Below are 20,186 nucleotides of genomic sequence, written 5' to 3' on the forward strand. Positions count from 1 at the left end.
TTCGGGCAGTCCTTGTGTGTGTCACTGTTCATCTCTAGAGGAGCCCACGGGGTCAGAGTCAATCTGTCCCAGATACTTGTTGCTGCCCTAAATGTATGCACGTTTTAATTGCACATCGATTTTTTGTGACCCTAAAATTTAGACTCAACAGATAAAGCCAGTAAGCTGCCACGTGTTTAGGCTCATGAACAAGCACATCACATTTCCCTGCTACGGATCCTCTTTGTGTCTTTCCTTTCCCACTTTCTTTTCCCATAGTCTTTTGTTTCAGGGAATAAGCCCCACCTCTTTTGAGGGGAAAAAAAAAAGAAAGGAAACACAGGAGAGAAAGTAACAACTGGGGAGGTTCAGCAAATCCCCAGCAGCCTTAATAAGGCAGGAGTGACCGTCTCTTCTCCCATGCATCTTGGTCTTTGTTTTGGTGGCACAAGGAGGCCACCTGTGTGTCCAGCTGGAGGGAAGGATGGCTGGTGCTTCATGGACCCCCTCCTTCAAGGAATTTGGAGCTTAGGTTATGACTCAGGGTGTTGATAACCTTTGATCACTGAAATTCCAGGTGCACCTCCGGGCTCATGATGCTTTGTGAAGACAGATGTGAGCCCTGGAGCTGTTCTTGGGACTTCAGATGCTTGTGAAGTGGGGGTGCGCTGTGCAGCCAGGGAACAGAGGCTGGCTGAGGAGCCCCCAGCTATCCTTTGCCCCTTGCCACCCAAACTGTGATTCGTCCAAATCCTCTGCCCCAAACGGCCCCCTCCCCTCAACTACTCCATCATGTGACAGATTTTGGAGTCAATCCAAACCTCTCATTTTTATTCACATAGCACAGGAGGCCTGGGAACCGAGAAAGTGGCCCAGGTCAGGCTTCTAGGACAAGAGGTCTGCCATCTTCAGCCCTGGCAGCTCCTCTTTATAGTAAGTGCTGTGTACGCTCTGAACCAAAATGCAAAAGTAGTAAAACTTATCTTCACATGTAATTCTAAATGCCCTGACACAATCTGCAGGGATTGGGGGCAAGGAAAAGGAATTACTTCATAGGATGGTGATCAGCACCGCAATATGTAAACACGCTGGGTAGGAGTCACGTGAAGCTGGGTGATGCAAGAGGCTGTGAGCATCACTTTGGCCATGCAGTGCCCAGTGCAGACTGGCAAACTGAATTAAAATAGAATCAGACACCCAGAACAGCTTGGTTTAGTGATGTCAGTTTTCCAGATCAGTGGAAAATCTTGGTACAGTTTCCCCACAGGATTACCATCTTCAGTCTACACAGTAGCTGTATACCTGGAAAATGCAAAGTATATTAAACTGTGTAGAAGATGTTGATCTTGGTGGTGAGGCAATCCTAGCCCTATTTTTTCCACTACAAGATTCTTCCCAGTTTATACATTCTCCCAGTTTCTCCACGCCTACTGGGGTTCTGCCTGCCATAAGACAGAGCAGACATCCTTTGAGCTCAGATACATCTTTAACAGTTTTCCTCCCTAGAGCAATTTTGTTTTCCATCACAGATCTGTAGACACATGATACAATAGAAGAAAATAATAGTACAGCATAGTGAAGCCAAGTTCGAGATGGGCATATCTACCTTTTAGATTGAAATGTGCAAATCTAACACCATGGGTGTATATTTTCTTGGTTCCCAGACCTACTGTGCTACATGAATAAAAATGAGAGGTTTGGACTGACTCCAGATTCTGTTCCATGATGAAGTGGTTGAGGGGAGGGGGTTGTTTGGGGCGGAGGATTTGGGCAAACCACAGCTTGAGTGGGAAAAGGTAGCCAGGGGCTCATAAGAAGGTAAACAGCACAGCCAGGGGTCAGTAAAAGTCAGAGTGTGCTTACAACCCAGTTACCCTTTTGCTGGGTTTCCTTGATGACTCAGCAGGTAGAGAATCCACCTGCAATGCTGGAGACATGGGAGATGCAGGTTCGATCCCTGGGTCAGGAAGAATCCCTGTAGAAGGGAATGGCAACCAGCTCCGGTGTTCTTGCCTGAAAGGTCCCATGGACAGAGGAGCCTGGTGGGCTGCAGTCCAAAGGATTGTCACAAACAGTACCTGACTGACCACACACAGGCACGCACCTGTTTGCTATGCAGATGCAGATATGGAAGCATTCAAGGGTAAACACTAGTCAACATTACAAATACTGGGTTCAGTGCCATTTAATATGTGTACAGTATTTAATCAATGGTAGACAACTGGCTTCTTTCTCATATGCCTTTGACTTTGTTCACTGTTGGCTTGAACCATAATTCTCTCAGCCTTAGTGGGACACAGCCTTCTAATTTTCCTATTACCCAGGTTTGAGTTCAGGTTTCAGGTGGCTCCTGTCTTTCATGCTTAAAGACTGAGCTCCTCTGCCTCCTTTGCACCTGATTGAATGTGAAGACTCCTGGGAACATTCGTGATTCCCATGATGGCTAGCTCTGCCATCCTGCTAACCACACAGGAGAATTCAGGGCTCCCTCCTAGTTTTCTGAGCACCTGAGGGTCTCATCTAGGTACTTCTCCTTTGTGAGCAAACGCAGATCTAGCAGAACCTGCCAACATGCAGGGGAGGCCCCAGACTCCCCTGCTTTGTCAGTTTCACCCCCACTGGCACCTCCATTATTCAGACTTCAGCCTGCCTTCTCATTTGCAAGTATTGTTGAAATTTATTTAGTACCTTAAAACATGACCCACTCTGGGCTTCTAGCCCTGATACTGCCTTTATAAGACATCTATTCTCAGGTGGCTCAGTCGTAAAAATCCTCCTACCAATGCAGGAGACGTGGGTTTGATCCTGGGTCAGGGAGAACCCTGGAGAAGGAAATGACAACCCACTCCAGTATTTTTGCCTGGGAAATCCCATGGACAGAGGAGCCCGATGGGCTACAGTCCATGGGGATTGCCATGACTGAGGAACTGAGCATGCATTCATTCTTCAACTGGGCTCTCAGGCTTCTTCTTAACTGAATCAAACGTGAAACATCACATTTTGACTTCTGGCAAGTTCTATTCAATCACCTGCATTTGTCACCAATACAAACACACGGTGCTTTGCAGGTTAAATACTTGCTTTGATTTATGTTAACCTTTCTCTCCTTTCTTCTGTTTTTCCTAAATAGTTCTCATAGGTTTATGTCAACACAGATGCATTGTTGTTAAGATATGATCTATGAACATAATTTGTATAGTAAATCATGTACGATTAAGTTGCCTGATGCTTTCAGCTCACCTTACAGTTGGCCTAAGCGACACGTTCCACCATGGTATCTGATGGAAGCCGAGAGAATGTTCTACTTCCCCTTTCAATTTTTGACAAAGGTTTCTTTTCTGAGATGTAGCTTGCTGCCTTGTGATGTTTCTGTATTTGCTTGTCCCTCTGATCTCTCTTAGTTATAATAAGGTTTCTGGTTGGGTTTGTCAGCCTCTGATTCAAGTCCCCCAGTCTCTGGATATTCAGGTTTAACGCTTCCTGAAACATGTCCCAGTAATTGGAGATTTGACTTGGGGTTCTTTGACAAGATCTCTTTGATTTATGGAATCAGACATCAGGCTACCATCAGTCATTTGTCCCATCAGAAGCACTCTTTTCCTGGTGGTGAATGTTCCAATGAATTACTATACAGCAAAAAGGCAATCATGTATTTTTTTAGATGTACTTCTTTTTTAGCCAGTAAAATAGTCTCCATCCAAGTGGCTTGATGAGAGATTCAGTATACTCATCCCCCTGACCTTATACTAATCTATTCAGAAATTAAGTACATTTTCATTAAAATGTCTCCCCCTCCTATACTCCATCTGGGGTGAAGCTCACAGAGCAGTTCTGGCAAAAGAACAATTTCTTGTCTTCAACTGATGCTTATAAGTAGAGTTGAGATATTAGAAAATTATGCAGGTTATTTCCTTAAGGAGGCTGACTTGGACCCTTGAGATCTCATGTTACATCTTTCCATCTGATGATGACACGCATTTTTCTTGATTATTTAGATAATTTCTCAAGTTTGTGCAGGAGGGGTCTTGCCATATTGGGGCCCTGAAGCATTTGTCATTGTTAAGGATGCTGATGACCCTCCAGTGTGAGCAGAAGCCCCTGGGCTGGTGGGTGGCCCCCCCTGACTCTGACATGGTCACTTCCTGGCCTTGGAAGAGTAAGACAGGTATCTGGTCATCTGGTCCAAGTCCTTTATCCCTGAGATAGAGTCCAAATTCTGAAATGTGCAGAAGACCACTGGGGAGGCCTCAGGAAAAATTTTCCAGGAAACTCAACATTCTTTGGGGGGCCGGTGCTTTGGGGGAGCCAGAGTAGGTGGAAGGATTCAACTCTCTCGACCTCTGCCCTCCCACCTCCTCCCTGTATATTCTCTGAAAACAAAATGGGTTTCTTTAAATTAATAAAATGTTCTGTGGTTCTTCTCTTCTCAGGTTGATTGATTTCACTTTTCAATCCTGCATTCCCTTCAGACTTGTTTCAGAGGCAGAAAGTCTCCTGAATTTGGTTCGAAGTGATTCTGTGGCTGTGGGTGGACTCTTCCCTAGCTCCTCATATCATTGATGAATGGCTGTTTCTACACATCCAGAATGGATGCTGCAAAAAAGCAGCCTGTCTGGGATTCACTCTCAATATAGTTAATTAATGTCCAGAGCAGCTGAGAGCCAAAGCATTTTAGTGCCAAGAGGTGGGATGTTAGGACGTAAACATGGAGGAATGCATAGTTTTAGGTCTAGTGCTGAAACCTACGCGTTAATAACATTCAGAGCTGCTTGCAATTCATCTCTGGGGTTTTTGTTCTTTGAGTTCAAGGAGCCCAGGGAATATGAGCTAAGAATTACTTTTTTCTCTAATTATCTAGAACTGTGCTTTCTACAAGGGTAGCTACTAGACACAAGTGGCTATTTAAATTTAAATTAATTAATGTTAAATACAGGCTCATTCTTTAGTCAAACTATCCAGATGGTCCCTGACTTAGATGGTTTGAATTAGCTTTCAACTTTACAATGGTGCAAAAGCAATACACATTCAGTAGAAACTGTACTTTGAATTTTGAATTTTTTTTTTTTTGTAGTTTTATTTTTTATTTTTAATTTTTTTTAATTTTTTTATTAGTTGGAGGCTAATTACTTCACAACATTTCAGTGGGTTTTGTCATACATTGGTATGAATCAGCCATAGATTTACACTTATTCCCCATCCCGATCCCCCCTCCCACCTCCCTCTCCACCCGATTCCTCTGGGTCTTCCCAGTGCACCAGGCCGGAGCACTTGTCTCATGCATCCCACCTGGGCTGGTGATCTGTTTCACCATAGATAGTATACATGCTGTTCTTTTGAAACATCCCACCCTCACCTTCTCCCACAGAGTTCAAAAGTCTGTTCTGTATTTCTGTGTCTCTTTTTCTGTTTTGCATATAGGGTTATCGTTACCATCTTTCTAAATTCCATATATATGTGTTAGTATGCTGTAATGTTCTTTATCTTTCTGGCTTACTTCACTCTGTATAATGGGCTCCAGTTTCATCCATCTCATTAGGACTGGTTCAAATGAATTCTTTTTAACGGCTGAGTAATATTCCATGGTGTATATGTACCACAGCTTCCTTATCCATTCATCTGCTGATGGGCATCTAGGTTGCTTCCATGTCCTGGCTATTATAAACAGTGCTGCGATGAACATTGGGGTGCACGTGTCTCTTTCAGATCTGGTTTCCTCAGTGTGTATGCCCAGAAGTGGGATTGCTGGGTCATATGGCAGTTCTATTTCCAGTTTTTTAAGAAATCTCCACACTGTTTTCCATAGCGGCTGTACTAGTTTGCATTCCCACCAACAGTGTAAGAGGGTTCCCTTTTCTCCACACCCTCTCCAGCATTTATTGCTTGTAGACTTTTGGATAGCAGCCATCCTGACTGGCGTGTAATGGTACCTCATTGTGGTTTTGATTTGCATTTCTCTAATAATGAGTGATGTTGAGCATCTTTTCATGTGTTTGTTAGCCATCTGTATGTCTTCTTTGGAGAAATGTCTGTTTAGTTCTTTGGCCCATTTTTTGATTGGGTCATTTATTTTTCTGGAATTGAGCTGCAGGAGTTGCTTGTATATTTTTGAGATTAATCCTTTGTCTGTTTCTTCATTTGCTATTATTTTCTCCCAATCTGAGGGCTGTCTTTTCACCTTGCTTATAGTTTCCTTTGTAGTGCAAAAGCTTTTAAGTTTCATTAGGTCCCATTTGTTTAGTTTTGCTTTTACTTCCAATATTCTGGGAGGTGGGTCATAGAGGATCTTGCTGTGATTTATGTCAGAGAGTGTTTTGCCTATGTTCTCCTCTAGGAGTTTTATAGTTTCTGGTCTTACATTTAGATCTTTAATCCATTTGGAGTTTATTTTTGTGTATGGTGTTAGAAAGTGTTCTAGTTTCATTCTTTTACAAGTGGTTGACCAGTTTTCCCAGCACCACTTGTTAAAGAGGTTGTCTTTTTTCCATTGTATATCCTTGCCTCCTTTGTCAAAGATAAGGTGTCCATAGGTTCGTGGATTTATCTCTGGGCTTTCTATTCTGTTCCATTGGTCTATATTTCTGTCTTTGTGCCAGTACCACACTGTCTTGATGACTGTGGCTTTGTAGTAGAGTCTGAAGTCAGGCAGGTTGATTCCTCCAGTTCCATTCTTCTTTCTCAAGATTACTTTGGCTATTCGAGGTTTTTTGTATTTCCATACAAATTGTGAAATTCTTTGGTCTAGTTCTGTGAAAAATACCGTTGGTAGCTTGATAGGGATTGCATTGAATCTATAGATTGCTTTGGGTAGAATAGCCATTTTGACAATATTGATTCTTCCAATCCATGAACACGGTATGTTTCTCAAAATTATTTTATTTAACATTAAAGAAATTGAGACCTATGGACCAGAATTTCTTAATCTCAGCACTACTGACATTTTGGGCAGGGTTTATTGTCGGGGGCTGTCTCGTGCATTGGAGAATCCTGGTTTCTGTTCCATTTGATGCCAGAAGCTTCCCTCTCACACAGCTGTGACAACCAAAAATGTTTCCAGACATTACCAAATGTCACCCGGAAGGCAAAATAGCCTCTAGTTGGTAATCACTGTCATGGAAGCTAAATCCAAGTTCAATCATTGGACAATGCAACACTAAAATCCAAGTTTGGTGCTTTTTATCCCACTTTCAATGGACTTGTTCCACCAATTCTATGGAAACTTTTGTACTCATGGTGGTATGATGGCTGCTGCCCCTCCAGATATCACATATACATTTCCAGCAGGAAGATAGGAGGCTAACAAGTAGCAAGAGGCAAGAACACTCCTCCTAAAGTGGCCATCTTTTCACTAAGAAGGAATGCCCCCCCTAGTGACTGTTCCTACATAGCATTGGTCAGAAGTGTTTGCATTTTTAATTTTGCTTCTCCCAAAGCTAGCAGTAAGGGGACAATCCTGTCTCGTGATGTTGGGAAACAGCAGCCGCTGTTCCCTGTCAGCCCTATGACCATGAGGGTAAGCAACTGATGTATTGACCCATGAGGACCCAGACAGACATTCTGCTTTGTTCACTTTCAATTTAGTAATCAGTAAATTAAAGGAGATATTCACCATTTTATCATAAGCTAGGCTTTGTGATAGATGAGTTTGCCCAACTGTAGGCTAACGTAGGTGTTCTGAGCACCATTAAGGTAGGCTGGGCTGAGCTAAGATGTTCAGAAGGTTCCGTCCATTAAATACATTTTCAACCTAATGATAATTCAACTTACAATAGGTGTATCAGGATGTAACCCCATTGGGGAAGATCTACAGTTACATTTCAGGTGCTTTGTAGCCACCTGTGGCTACTGTATTGGAAGCATAGATAGAGAATATTCCTGTCATTGCAGAAGCTCTATTGGACAGCCTTGGTCCAGAACACAGAAGAACTCCATCTTTTAAAAACCTGGAAGGCTCTTCCCCTCCCTGCACCATTTCAGCCAAGTTTTACCTGAGACTTGCCCCTTTTCCTGGAGGTTGTTGGACTTCACAGTGAAACAGTTTTGGATATTCAGAAAGATTATATCGGAACATTTTCTAGGAAAAAAGCTTACATTTTCTAATAGCAGCTGGTAGATTGAATAAAGGTAGCAAGTGATTAGATAATTATAATAATAGCTATTTTTGTTGTGTACCTGTTGTGTTCTGGGGTTTTGTTCTAAAATACTTTACAAAGAGACTCATAGACTTAGCAAACGAACTTATGGTTGCCCGGAGGAAGGGATAGTTAGGGAGTTTGGGAAGGTCATGTACACACTGCTATATTCGAAATGGATAACCAGCAAGGACCTGCTGTGTAGCGCAGGGAACTCTACTCAATGTTATGTGCCGGCTTGGATGGGAGCAGGCTTTTGGGAGAGAGTATGTGTGTGTGTGTGAATTGCTTAGTTGTGTCCAACTCTTTGTGACCCCATGGACTTAAGCCCACCAGGCTCCTCTATCTATGGAATTCTCCAGGCAAGAATACTGGAGTGGGTTGCCATTCCCTTCTCCAAGGAATCTTCCTGACCTAGGGGTCAAACCCAGGTCTTCTGCATTGCAGGCAGATTCCTTACCATCTGAGCCTCCAGGGAAGCCCTTGGGGGAGAATGGAGACATGCATGTGTATGGCTGAGTCCCTTTGCTGTTCACCTGAAACTACTAAAACATTGTTAATCAACTATACTTCAATTGAAAATAAAAATGTTTAAGTTTGAAAATAAAATACCTTAAATAATGATAATATATTCATTCAAAAAATAAATGGTTTATAGTATTAACTCTTTTAATCCTTAGAATTAACCCTGTGAAGTGTGGTGCTATATTGTCCCCACTTTTCAGTTGAGGAGACTGAGGTATAGAGAAGTTAAATAACTTAGCCTGGAGTCACACACAGCTCCTAAGTGGTTGAAGTGCTATTTGACCCCAGGCAGTGTAACTCCAGCTGCCTCCCACATCTTTTTGTAAGTCACACCAGAGTATCCAGAATGTTCACCCGTGAGGGAAATAGCAAACTGGTCAGTACACTGCAGAGGATGTTCTGCCTAGAAGGTCAGCCTGGTTAGAAGGGCAGCCTGGTTCATGCTCTTCTCCGTGACCTCAGCAGATTCTAATGAGTTTTCTGTAGGCTCACCAGGCTTCCCTGGTGGCTCAGATGGTAAAGAACCTGCCTGCAATACAGGAGACCTGGATTCAATCTCTGGGTTGGGAAAATCCCCTGGAGGAGGGCATGGCAACCCACTCCAGTGTTCTTTGCCTGGAGAATCCCCATGGACAGAGGAGCCTGGCGGGCTACAGTCCATGGGGTTGCAAAGAGTCAGACACGCCTGAGCGACTAAGCACAACAGACTGAAAATTAAAAAAAAAACAACTTCTCAAAAGAAAGTCATGACACTATAGACTGTTTGGTGGGGATAACTGATCTTCTAGATGAAGAATTGGTAAATTAGGGCTGGCAGGCTACCTCCAGCCTGCTGCCTGTTTTCCTAAGTAAAGTTTTGTTGGAACATGGCCACAGGTGTTTGTTTAATCTGTCACACGTGGTTGCTTCTTCACTAGCAGAACAGAGGAGGTGAAATGGAGATCATGTGACCCACAAAAGCTGAAACATTTATTTTCTGGCTCTTTAGAGAAGAAGCTCACCAGCCCTGTGGTGGACCGTATTCTCTAAGTCTTTCAAAATAACTAGCCTCTTCTGTCAGCAATAGTGCTCATGTTTTGAACTTGAAGAATGACCCTAAATTGTCAGAAAGGACTGGCGTTTCAGTATTTTCATTGCTTTTCAACCTAATGTGTGCAGCCCCTGCTGTGTGCCAGGCATCACTGGATTGGTGCTGGTACTCAGACCTGGCACCAAAGCACCAGCCCTCAAGTGCCTGCCTTTCAGTGGCCTGACTCTGTGCTTTCTGTAAGTAATTTCTGATGGGTCCCTTCCCACTCCATGTGCCTGGGGTCCATTCATGCTTACTTTTCTGCCTGTGCTTGCTGTTGTCAGAAGACACATGTACAGAAAATGTTCACTGAGTGCGGCTCTCTCTTTAAGATTGTGGTGGAGTTAGCTAAAATAGTCAGAAAACATTAAAATTAAACATTCTTTGTATTTCATATCCCGTTATGGAGTAGGAATAAATTAAATTTCTCCAAAATGTGTCTGCCAGACATTTTAAAAATATCTTTTCCCCCCTGATTATAAAAGTTATATATGCAGAAAATGTGGAAGGACCTAACCGCAAGAGTGAGAGTTCCCCCCACAAAACCCCACCACTCAGAGGTAGCCCTGTTAGTATCTGAGTGTGATAATTTTTTTTGAAGAAGATTCTGCCACATATACAAAGGTTTCTTTTATCTTAATTTTTCTCTGTGTCATTGAAAATGTCTTAGTCAGCATCATTTTCCGGTACTACATCGTATTCCATTCATATTTCTGTACCATAATTTACTAAACTGTTTCCTTTTTTTACTGGGGATTTAGGTTGTTTCCAGCTGTTTACTACTATAAATAGAACATAATAACTGTCTTTGTTAATGAATCTCTGTTTGCATCATGGGTGTTTCCTTAGGGTCAGATTCTCAGAAGTGCAGTTACTGAATTAAATAGACCTAACATTTTTAATACTTTGGCCGCCTCATGCGAAGAGTTGACTCATTAGAAAAGACCCTGATGCTGGAAGAGATTGGGGGCAGGAGGAGAAGGGGATGACAGAGGATGAGATGGCTAGATGGCATCACAGACTCGATGGGCATGAGTTTGAGTAAACTCTGGGAGTTTGTGATGGACAGGGAGGCCTGGCATGCTGTGATTCATGGGGTCGCAAAGAGTTGGACATGACTGAGCGACTGAACTGAACTGAACATTTTTAAGGTTTATAACATGTACCACCCAAAATTCATATCATCTGTGGCTTCACTTCCTCTCTGTCTCCCAACAGTACCATACTAGGTCATATAACCTGACAGCAAAGACTTATTAATGTGTGTGAATGTTCAGAGATTGAATGTTAAAATGAAAACTGTAGACAAAAAGGTGCATTTACAATGATCCCACTGGTGGTTGGACACTTCTCTTAGGAATGTGATTGTTTTCCTAAGGGAAGCATGTTGGAACACAGATATTTGCTTGGAGATGTCCCTTGGCCTGTAGTCCAACAGAGTTGTCAAGCTCAGCTGGGTGTAAGAATGACCTTACAGGACTGGACACCCCAGGGCCTTGACACCTGCTGCTCTCTCTCTCCAGGACATCCCCCTGCAGAGAGTCCTGTAGCTTACTGTCTTCACGCAGGTCTTACATGAATGTCATCTCTCAGAGCAGCCTCTGTGACCTCCATGTCTCTCTCCCACCCCTCACCCTGCCCTCTTCCCTGGGTGGCTCCCATCACTCATTGGTTGGAATTCTGGGTGTTCATTTGTTTACTGTCTGTCTCTGAAATCCCGAGAGCAAGGCTTCCATTTGCCCTGTCCGTGTCTGGTCCCGTTCTTATTATTCTATCTCAGTATCTCTTACCCTTAGGTGTGTGCGGTTGTTGCACTGACTTGTATCCCAGCTTGTCATTAGCATCACCCTTCTGATATGGGGATAATCAGCTTGGGGACAGATGGACGGCCTTGAGAAGGAACCTGTGATGCCAGGAGATCATAGACGCCCTGAGGAGGGCTGGCCCTGGTGTTGGGGGGTGTGGCTTGACTTTTACTCACCGCATTGGCTGTTTGTATGAATTTGAACCTGCAGCCACTTTGGGCACAAGCCACTGGCCCTCCTTCTGGGGCTGCTGGCCCCTCCCCATGTCACAGACCAGCAGTGCAGCATCCCCCCAAAGTCGGAGGGATAGGCCGACCCAAGCTTGGTTGTGGCATTCCTGACTTACGGGGGATACGTGGGCCCAGGAAGGAGTTAAACTCGGGTTACATGTAGACGCCAGTACTCCCTCACATGTGGCATGGAAAATGTCATTGCCCAAATGTCAGCGATTATGTTATGGGAAACCATGCCTTGTGAGCACGAAGACTCTTCCTCGGGAAGAACTGTTGATCCACACCTTCCTCACTCAGAGCGGCTGTCTTGGCAGCCTTGACCACCGTGCGGTCAGAACAGCGGAAGGTGGACGGAGCACAGGACACCACGCCTCTTCTCTTTCTCCAGGTCCAGCACGTACCGCCCCAAGGGTTTTGATGTCACTGTGAAGTACACGCAGGGGAGCTGGACCGGCTTGGTTGGGGAGGACGTGGTCACCATCCCCAAAGGCTTCAACAGTTCTTATCTTGTCAACATCGCCACCATATTTGAGTCAGAGAATTTCTTTCTGCCTGGGATTAGATGGAATGGAATACTTGGACTGGCTTATGCTACGCTGGCCAAGGTAAGAATGATGGGTGAGTCTGCGAACATCAAATGATGGAACAAGATTCTGAAACCAGTCCCTGGAGGGGCCAGCAGAGGGGTCAGGCTGTCCAAGACAGTCAGTGAGAATCACATGCTTGAAAGACCAGTGTTCACACGATTGATTAGACCTCTGAGCATTTTTTAAATTTAAGGTAAATGGTGAGATTCTTCGAGCCTTTCTGTAAGATATTCCCATGGCATGACTTTTTTTCATTTGTCTTTTTCTGTTTATTTTACTTGTATAGTTGACAAATGTTAACAGAATCTGAATCCCTTTGATGATGGTGCTTGTTTAGGAGTTTTTATTAGGGCAGGATTAAGAGAAAATACATTTATTAAATTCATAAAGGGGACTTCCGATGCAGGGGATGAAGGTTCGATCCCTGGTCAGGCAACTAGGATCACATACGCTGCATGGCATGGCCAAAAAAATTCTTTAAAAAATAATATTGATAAAGAAGGAGCCTCAGGGTGACAGTGGAAACTCTGCAGGAAGATGTGTCCCGCCAGGCACAGAGCAAGACACTGCTTTCCCCTCACTCTGGAACTGGAGCCCAGATTCCTGCAGGTACACCCTGGGGATCGCCGGCCAGGGGAAGCAGTGATGCTTCAAGGAGAGACAGTGAAACCTTGCCCTCATCAGCATCAGGACCATCACAAAATAGGGAAAGACAGGACTGTTCTCTGTCCTTGGTCCACCCCAAGGAAGCAGTGATCACATGTGGGAGGAGGGGGGTGGGTTGGGAAGGAAAGGATGCCAGGGCAGGTGGATCTGACACCCCGGTGTGGCCCCCAGGCTCTGAGAGGCCAAGGTAGGTTAGTGTACACATGAGAAGTCGCCCCTCCTGGCCTGTTACTGGGCACCCTGGCTTGGCTTCTCCTTGTTCAGACAGGCTTTGAGCCAGCGCTAAGTGTGAAACAAAGAATCGTGGGTGTAGAAAGTCCCATTTTCTCTCTGGAAGGATGTTTGCTCCAGCTCGAGTTTACTAGCAAGTGATGCAGGCAATGAGGTGGGGGTGGGGGGTAGGAAGGGAGGGGGGGCATAGAGGGCAGGGGGCGTTTCCCAACACTGTAGTTTCTTAAAGAGAAAGAACAACCCGTGATCCCTGGACTGAGACCATTACAAGATGTCCTTCCGTGGAGTCTTCCCCAGAAGGCAGACTTCATAGGCTCACGTTAGTTATGGGTGGATGGAGGGTCAGAGAGGTTTACCCCTTGCCGAGGACTGTCAGAGCACAGAGCCCTGTCTGAAGAGCCCAGATGGATTTTAGAGCTCAGAACCATAGGGCATTCCAGGTGACTCAGCAGTAAAGAATCTGCCTGAAATGCAAGAGATGTGGGTTCAATTCCTGGGTCTGGAAGATTCCCTAGAGAAGCAACCCACTCCAGTATTCTTGCCTGGAAATCCCACAGACAGAGGAGCCTGGCAGGCTATAGTCTACGGGGTCACAAAGTGTCGGATATAACTTAGCAACTAAACAACAACAACCATAAGAAAAGTTTAATGTGAGTTCCCAGACTTGTAACAGCTTCCATTTCTAAATACTTTTCACTGACAACTGACCACATGTTTCTTCTTGTGACTTAAAAAATAAAAGATGTATGATTGATTTGATGCTGGTTATTTGGGAGATGGTAGCTTAAAGCTAAATTATCTGGAATTAATAATACATGAAACTTCCTTGAGAATAGACTGCTTCGGGTTTTTTTGGACGCCCAGACTCCCCACAAGACCTTTTATCTTTTCGTCTATGAGATTCCAAGATGGCCAACAATTCTCTTCGTGTTCCTAGGTTAGGGGAGACCAAAGCAGGATTTATAGGAAGTGGAACATGGCTAGAAATAGGACTGGCAGGGCGGTCTGGGTTGGTGGCCCAAAGGCATTTCTGAAATAGACTCCGTGAGCACCCACTGAGGGTGTCAGAGTGGGCCGGTCCCCAGCTGATGCTGTTTGCTCCCCCACCAAAGATGTGGTTATGGCCACCTGCAGGGTCTCAACCTGCTGAATCAGGTTCTCAAATGGTCCTGGGCAACTGTGTGCTTCTAAACCTTAAAGGTTTAAAAGGGATACATAAAGGGATCCTAAGTCCTGCCGAAGAATGACTTGGTGCAATAATAATAGATCCTGTCCCATGTACCGGGCACTTTTCCAAGCCCTCTGTATGTACTGACCCACTTAAACCCCAGAAGAGCTCTGGAATGTGACTATGATCCCCATTTTACAGATAAGGAAACAAAGAGACAAGTCACACAGTTTGCAGGTCAGGGGTGGAGCCAGGATTCAATTCCAGGCAGTGTTTACCTGGCTGCTTCTCACGAAGGCAGACACAGGCTGGGTCATCACCAGACCCAACCTGGTTTCTAGAGGGGGCTTTGTCTCCTTCCTTGACCCAAACACAAAGTGTTTAGGCTACAATTACACAGAGGGATTGTGCCAAATTCTGCCAGGGTCCACAGAGGCTGGGAAAGAAGCGATAGGAGGCCAGATAGGAAGGAGCTAAACAAATAGGAAGGTTTTTGTCTGATCACACTGCTCTCACTGCCTCCAGAATTAGAGTTTCAGTTCCTACAGATTATAAATAATCCTTCCCTATATTTACTGTGGATGGCCAGAAGATGCCTGCAGCACCTAAGCTGCTACAATTGTTGAGTTTTCATCAAGAACAAACCATTCATAGTCACAAACTCTAATCTCTCCCAGTTGTCAAAGCCAAAATGGAAACATGGATCTATGACATTCTTTCCTCACCACCAGCACCTATAACCCGCCTCCCCCACTCCCGCAGCTAAGACCTGTTCACAGACCATCCTTCCTTTTCAGTTCTAGAGAAATGGGGTTGTTCTCCCAAGGCATGGTTACATGTAAGGAGGCACAGAGGATGTTACTGACACATAGCAATGAGGAATAATGGGCTTTTAAACTGCAGGACAGTAGCATCTTTCCTTTTCTGATCGCAACAGTAGCATGGTTCCTTTTCTGGTCACCAGAGTTCAGCAGACAGCTGGCAGAGCTAAGCCTCCTCCCAGGGGTCAGGGATGTGAACTGTTCCCTTGGGTCAGGCACCTGTCATTTGCATGATGGACAACTGTGACTGAAAGGGGTAGGAAAAAACTTTTTCTGAAGCTGCAAAGGCAGCTCCTGGAGACCCTGTTCTTTCCTTACTCCGAAATGTCTAAGATTAGGCTCCACCACCTACCTAGGTAACCCATTTCTGCATCTTCTCACGCTGGCCTCACGAGGTGGTCAGATGATAAATGGGGCAGCCACTTCACAGCTTCAGGAAATACTATCTTATCTTCCCAACAGAGTCACTGCCCCAAAAGGAAAAATACCAAGTCACAGGGAGTTCTGTTGAAGGCTTCCGAATTAGTGGACTTAATCATGAGCTTGTTTATTTCTTAACCTTGAAAATATTAAATAGAAAGAAATACCATGTTGTACACCATGCCTGGCCCTGCACAGGGTGACCCCTTGTCTACCCTGGAGTCCTTAATCAGATGCCTTGTTTCCTGCCCCTCCTGCAGCCTTCAAGTTCTCTGGAGACCTTCTTTGATTCCCTCGTGGCACAAGCAAAAATCCCCAACGTATTCTCCATGCAGATGTGTGGGGCCGGACTGCCAGTAGCTGGATCTGGTACCAACGGAGGTAGTCTTGTGGGTATCTTTTAGTCTTAAAGGGGGGGAAAATATCACAAACCAGTGGGGCTGTTTTTCCTGCTTTTTATTAAGACTCTGATAGAAATATTAGACACATAGAGATACATAGGTGCTGTAAAGGTTTTGATAATCCTTGTTTTATAGCCTTAAAAATGGATAAACTTAGGTAATTTTTAGTCTTCCCTAAGCATCCTGCTATCTAATAAAATGATTTTCATTGCTTCCCCAAATTCCTTTAAAGCTTTTTTTTTTTTTTTAATGTTCCTTTGAAAGGTGACTGATTTTGTTGGGTGTTGGAGGGAGGGGCATATAAGGACCTGTGGGGCAGGGTGGTAGTTCGGCTGTGCTCTGGGGAGTGGGGCCTGGGATTTCATAAATTTGTTGGAGAAACAGGAGCATCTTATGCACAGGAGTACATACACATGCATATACACACATGTTACACATCTTATACATACACTATACCCATCTTCAGTTCCAAAGAAGAGCATAGAGAGATAAAAAAGTCTTCCTAAGTGATCAATACAAAGAAATAGAAGAAAACGTAGAATGGGAAAGACTAGAGATCTCTTAAAGAAAATCAGAGATATCAAAGGAACATTTCATGCAAAGATGGGCACAAAAAAAGGACAGAAAGAGTATGGACCTAACAGAAGCAGAAGATATTAAGAAAAGGTGGCAAGAATACATGTAAGAACTATACAAAAAAGATCTTCATGAATAACCATAATGAATAACCATGAATAACCATAACCGATAACCAGATATCCTGGCTCTAGGATACCCATTCAAATGGGCCATAGGAAGCATCACTACAAACAAAGCTAGTGTAGGTAATGGAATTCCAGCTGAGCTATTTCAAATCCTAAAAGATGATGCTGTTAAAGGGATGCACTCAATATGCCAGCAAAGCTGGAAAACTCAGCAGTGACCACAAGACTGGAAAAGGTCATTTCAACAACCTTTCATTCCAGTCCCAGTGAATGCTCAGACTACTGCACAATTGCACTCATTTCACACACTAGCAAAGTAATACTCAAAAGTCTCCAAGTGAGGCTTCAACAGTACCTGAACCATGAACTTCCAGATGTTCAAGCTGGATTTAGAAAAGGCAGAGGAACGAGAGATCAAATTGCCAACATTCATTGGATCATCAAAAAAGCAAGAGAGCTCCAGAAAAACATCTACTTCTGCTTTACTGACTAAGCCAAAGCCTTTGACTGTGTGGATCACAACAAACTGGAATATTCTTCAAGAGATAGGAATATCAGACTACCTTACCTGCCTCCTGAGAAATATGTATGCAGGTCAAGAAGCAACAGTTAGAACTGAACATGGAACAACAGACTGGTTCCAAGTTGGGAAAGGAGTACCTCAAGGCTGTATGTTGTCACCCTGCTTATTTAGTATATATGCAGAATACATCATGTGAAATGTCGGACTGGATGAAGCACAAGCTGGAATCAAGATTGCCAGGAGAAATATCAATAACCTCAGATATGCAGATGACACCACCCTTATGGCAGAAAGCGAAAAAGAACTAAAAAGCCTCTTGATGAAAGTGAAAGAGGAGAGTGAAAATGCTGGCTTAAAACTCAACATTCAAAAAACTAAGGTCATGACATCTAGTTCCATCACTTCATGGCAAATAGATGGGGAAACAATGGAAAGAGTGTCAGACTTTATTTTCTTGGGCTCCAAAATCACTGCAAATGGTGACTTCAGCCATGAAATTAAAAGACATTTGCTGTTTGGAAGAAAAGCTATGGCCAACCTAGAGAACATATTAAAAAGCAGAGACATTACTTTTCCAACAAAGGTCTGTCTACTCAAAGCTATAGTTTTTCCAGTAGTCATGTATGGATGTGAGAGTTGGACCATAAAGAAAGCTGAGCACCGAAGAATTGATGCTTTTGAACTGTGGTGTTGGAGAAGACTCTTGAGAGTCCCTTGGACAGCAAGGAGATCCAACCAGTCCATCCTAAAGGAAATCAGTCCTGAATATTCATTGGAAGGACTAATGCTGAAGCTGAAACTCCAATACTTTGGCCATCTGATGTGAAGAACCTACTCACTGGAAAAGACCCTGATACTGGGAAAGACTGAAGGCAGGAGGAGAAGAGGATGACTGAGGATGAGATGGTTTGATGGCATCACCGACTTGATGGACATGAGTTTGAGTAAGCTCTGGGAGTTGGTGATGGACAGGGAAGCCTAGCGTGCTGCAGTCCATGGGGTCATAAAGAGTTGGATATGATGGAGCAACTGAACTGAACTGATACATACTTACACACATGCGCATGCACACAATACACATATATATACACATGCACACAGATGCGCACACATGTACACACACATATACACACCACACAAACATACATCATATACGTGTATGCTACACATGTGCACACACTTACACATGTACACACAAATATATACACATGGATATGAACATATACACACATACTTGTGTATACATACACACATGCATGCATGCACACACTATATACAGTTACACAGAGATTTACATAATACATACTTGCACGTGCATAGATACAAATACATGCACAGATGTACACATACCTACACACATACACACACACACATAGTTCAACAGAATCAATGCTGGGAACATGCCATATCCCAAGTGTCTCCCTGATGGGCCTGCACCCAGACGTCTACAAGAGAAGACAATGGGGAGAATGTACATGAAGGGCCCCCAGGGCGGTGACGCTGACCCCTTTGCTCTCTGACTGCGAGAAACAGCCTCACACTTCTTTTACCTGTTTTTTTTTTTACCACCTTTTCAGAGGAAAGGGGTGATGTTATACAGATTTCCAAAATGAAGTTTTGATTAGAGAAGCTCTTTTGTTCCTCTTTCCATGCAAATATGTGGGACAGGAAGTCATCCTTCGTCTTCTGCAGAACTAAATTTTGTCAGTCTGTGTGGTTAACCATTTTATTGCATTTCTTTGCCCACGGCTGGGATGGGGTTGGGGAGGATCTCAGTATCAGAAAGCTGGAACTGTATGCATTTCCTCTACATAAGAGAAATTATCAAAGCATCCTGATTAGAGTGGGACATAAAAGTCTCTGCTCTTCCAACACATGGCCCCAGAATGATCCTTGTTTAATTTCCAGGCCTATGCATTTGTTTATAACATCCTGTTAAATTGGAAGTACTGATTCCAGTGAAGTTTTGCCTTATAAGAGCATGCTTCTCATCAGAAAACAAGTACTGTGTGTTAACACATATATATGGAATCTAAAAAATAGTAGTGATGAAGGTAGTTGTGGGGAAGGAGTGAAGGCACAGGTGTAGAGCATGGATTTGTGGACACAGGGAAGGAGGGGGTGGAATGAATGGAAAAAGTAGCATCAACATATGTACACTATCATGTGTAAGATGGAGAGCTGGTGGGACGTCGCTCTGTAACACAGGGGGCCAGCCTGGCGTTCTGTGATGACCTGCAGGGATGGGGTAGGGTGAGGGGAAGGAGGCTCAAGAGGGAGGTGATATATGTATAATTACGGCTGATTTGCCTTTTTGTACAGCAGAAACCAACACCACATTGGCAAAACAGTTTTCCTCCAATTAAAAAATAAATTTAAAAGGCAAAAAAGCATGCTTCTCTGTGTAACTTTGTTATATGCCTATATATTTTTTTTCTCTTAAATATGTAAATGTTTTCCTTCCCAGGTCCTAGGTGGAATTGAACCAACTTTGTACAAAGGAGACATCTGGTACACCCCTATTAAGGAAGAGTGGTATTATCAGATAGAAATTCTAAAATTGGAAATTGGAGGCCAGAGCCTTAATCTGGACTGCAGAGAGGTATTTCCACTCTTATCTCTTTGTGTCTCCTTGTCTGCATGTGCCTGGGCCACTAAATTTGCATATTTAATTCAGGTAGTACCTGAATATGAAATCAGACTGTGCATTACATTGCAAAATAAATCAAAAGCTCATGACAATAAAAGTTACAGGGCCTTGTTGACGTAATTTTATATCAATGACCCTCCCTCTAATTGCTTCCCTTGAATTCCTCCTCTTGAAAAAGAGGAATTAGCATAAAATGATGAGTGAAAAAAGTTATATAGAACCACATCATCCTGGCTTGATGGTCCCTGAACTCTGTTCAAGAGAGTAAAATAAGC

At 43.7% G+C, this 20,186-nt stretch overlaps 1 protein-coding gene across 1 annotated transcript in view; it reads left to right on the plus strand.

Moving 5' to 3' along the window:
- BACE2 (beta-secretase 2) overlaps positions 1–20,186 on the plus strand; it is a 113,410-nt gene that overhangs the window by 48,821 nt on the left and 44,403 nt on the right. The window contains exons 3-5 of the mRNA XM_043474458.1: positions 12,129–12,345; positions 15,894–16,022; positions 19,729–19,863. Coding sequence (XP_043330393.1) covers positions 12,129–12,345; positions 15,894–16,022; positions 19,729–19,863 — 481 coding nt within the window. The remainder of the gene's footprint in view (positions 1–12,128; positions 12,346–15,893; positions 16,023–19,728; positions 19,864–20,186) is intronic.

The sequence above is a fragment of the Cervus canadensis genome, chromosome 7 (assembly GCF_019320065.1).
Source record: "Cervus canadensis isolate Bull #8, Minnesota chromosome 7, ASM1932006v1, whole genome shotgun sequence".
Taxonomy (NCBI): Eukaryota; Metazoa; Chordata; class Mammalia; order Artiodactyla; family Cervidae; genus Cervus; species Cervus canadensis.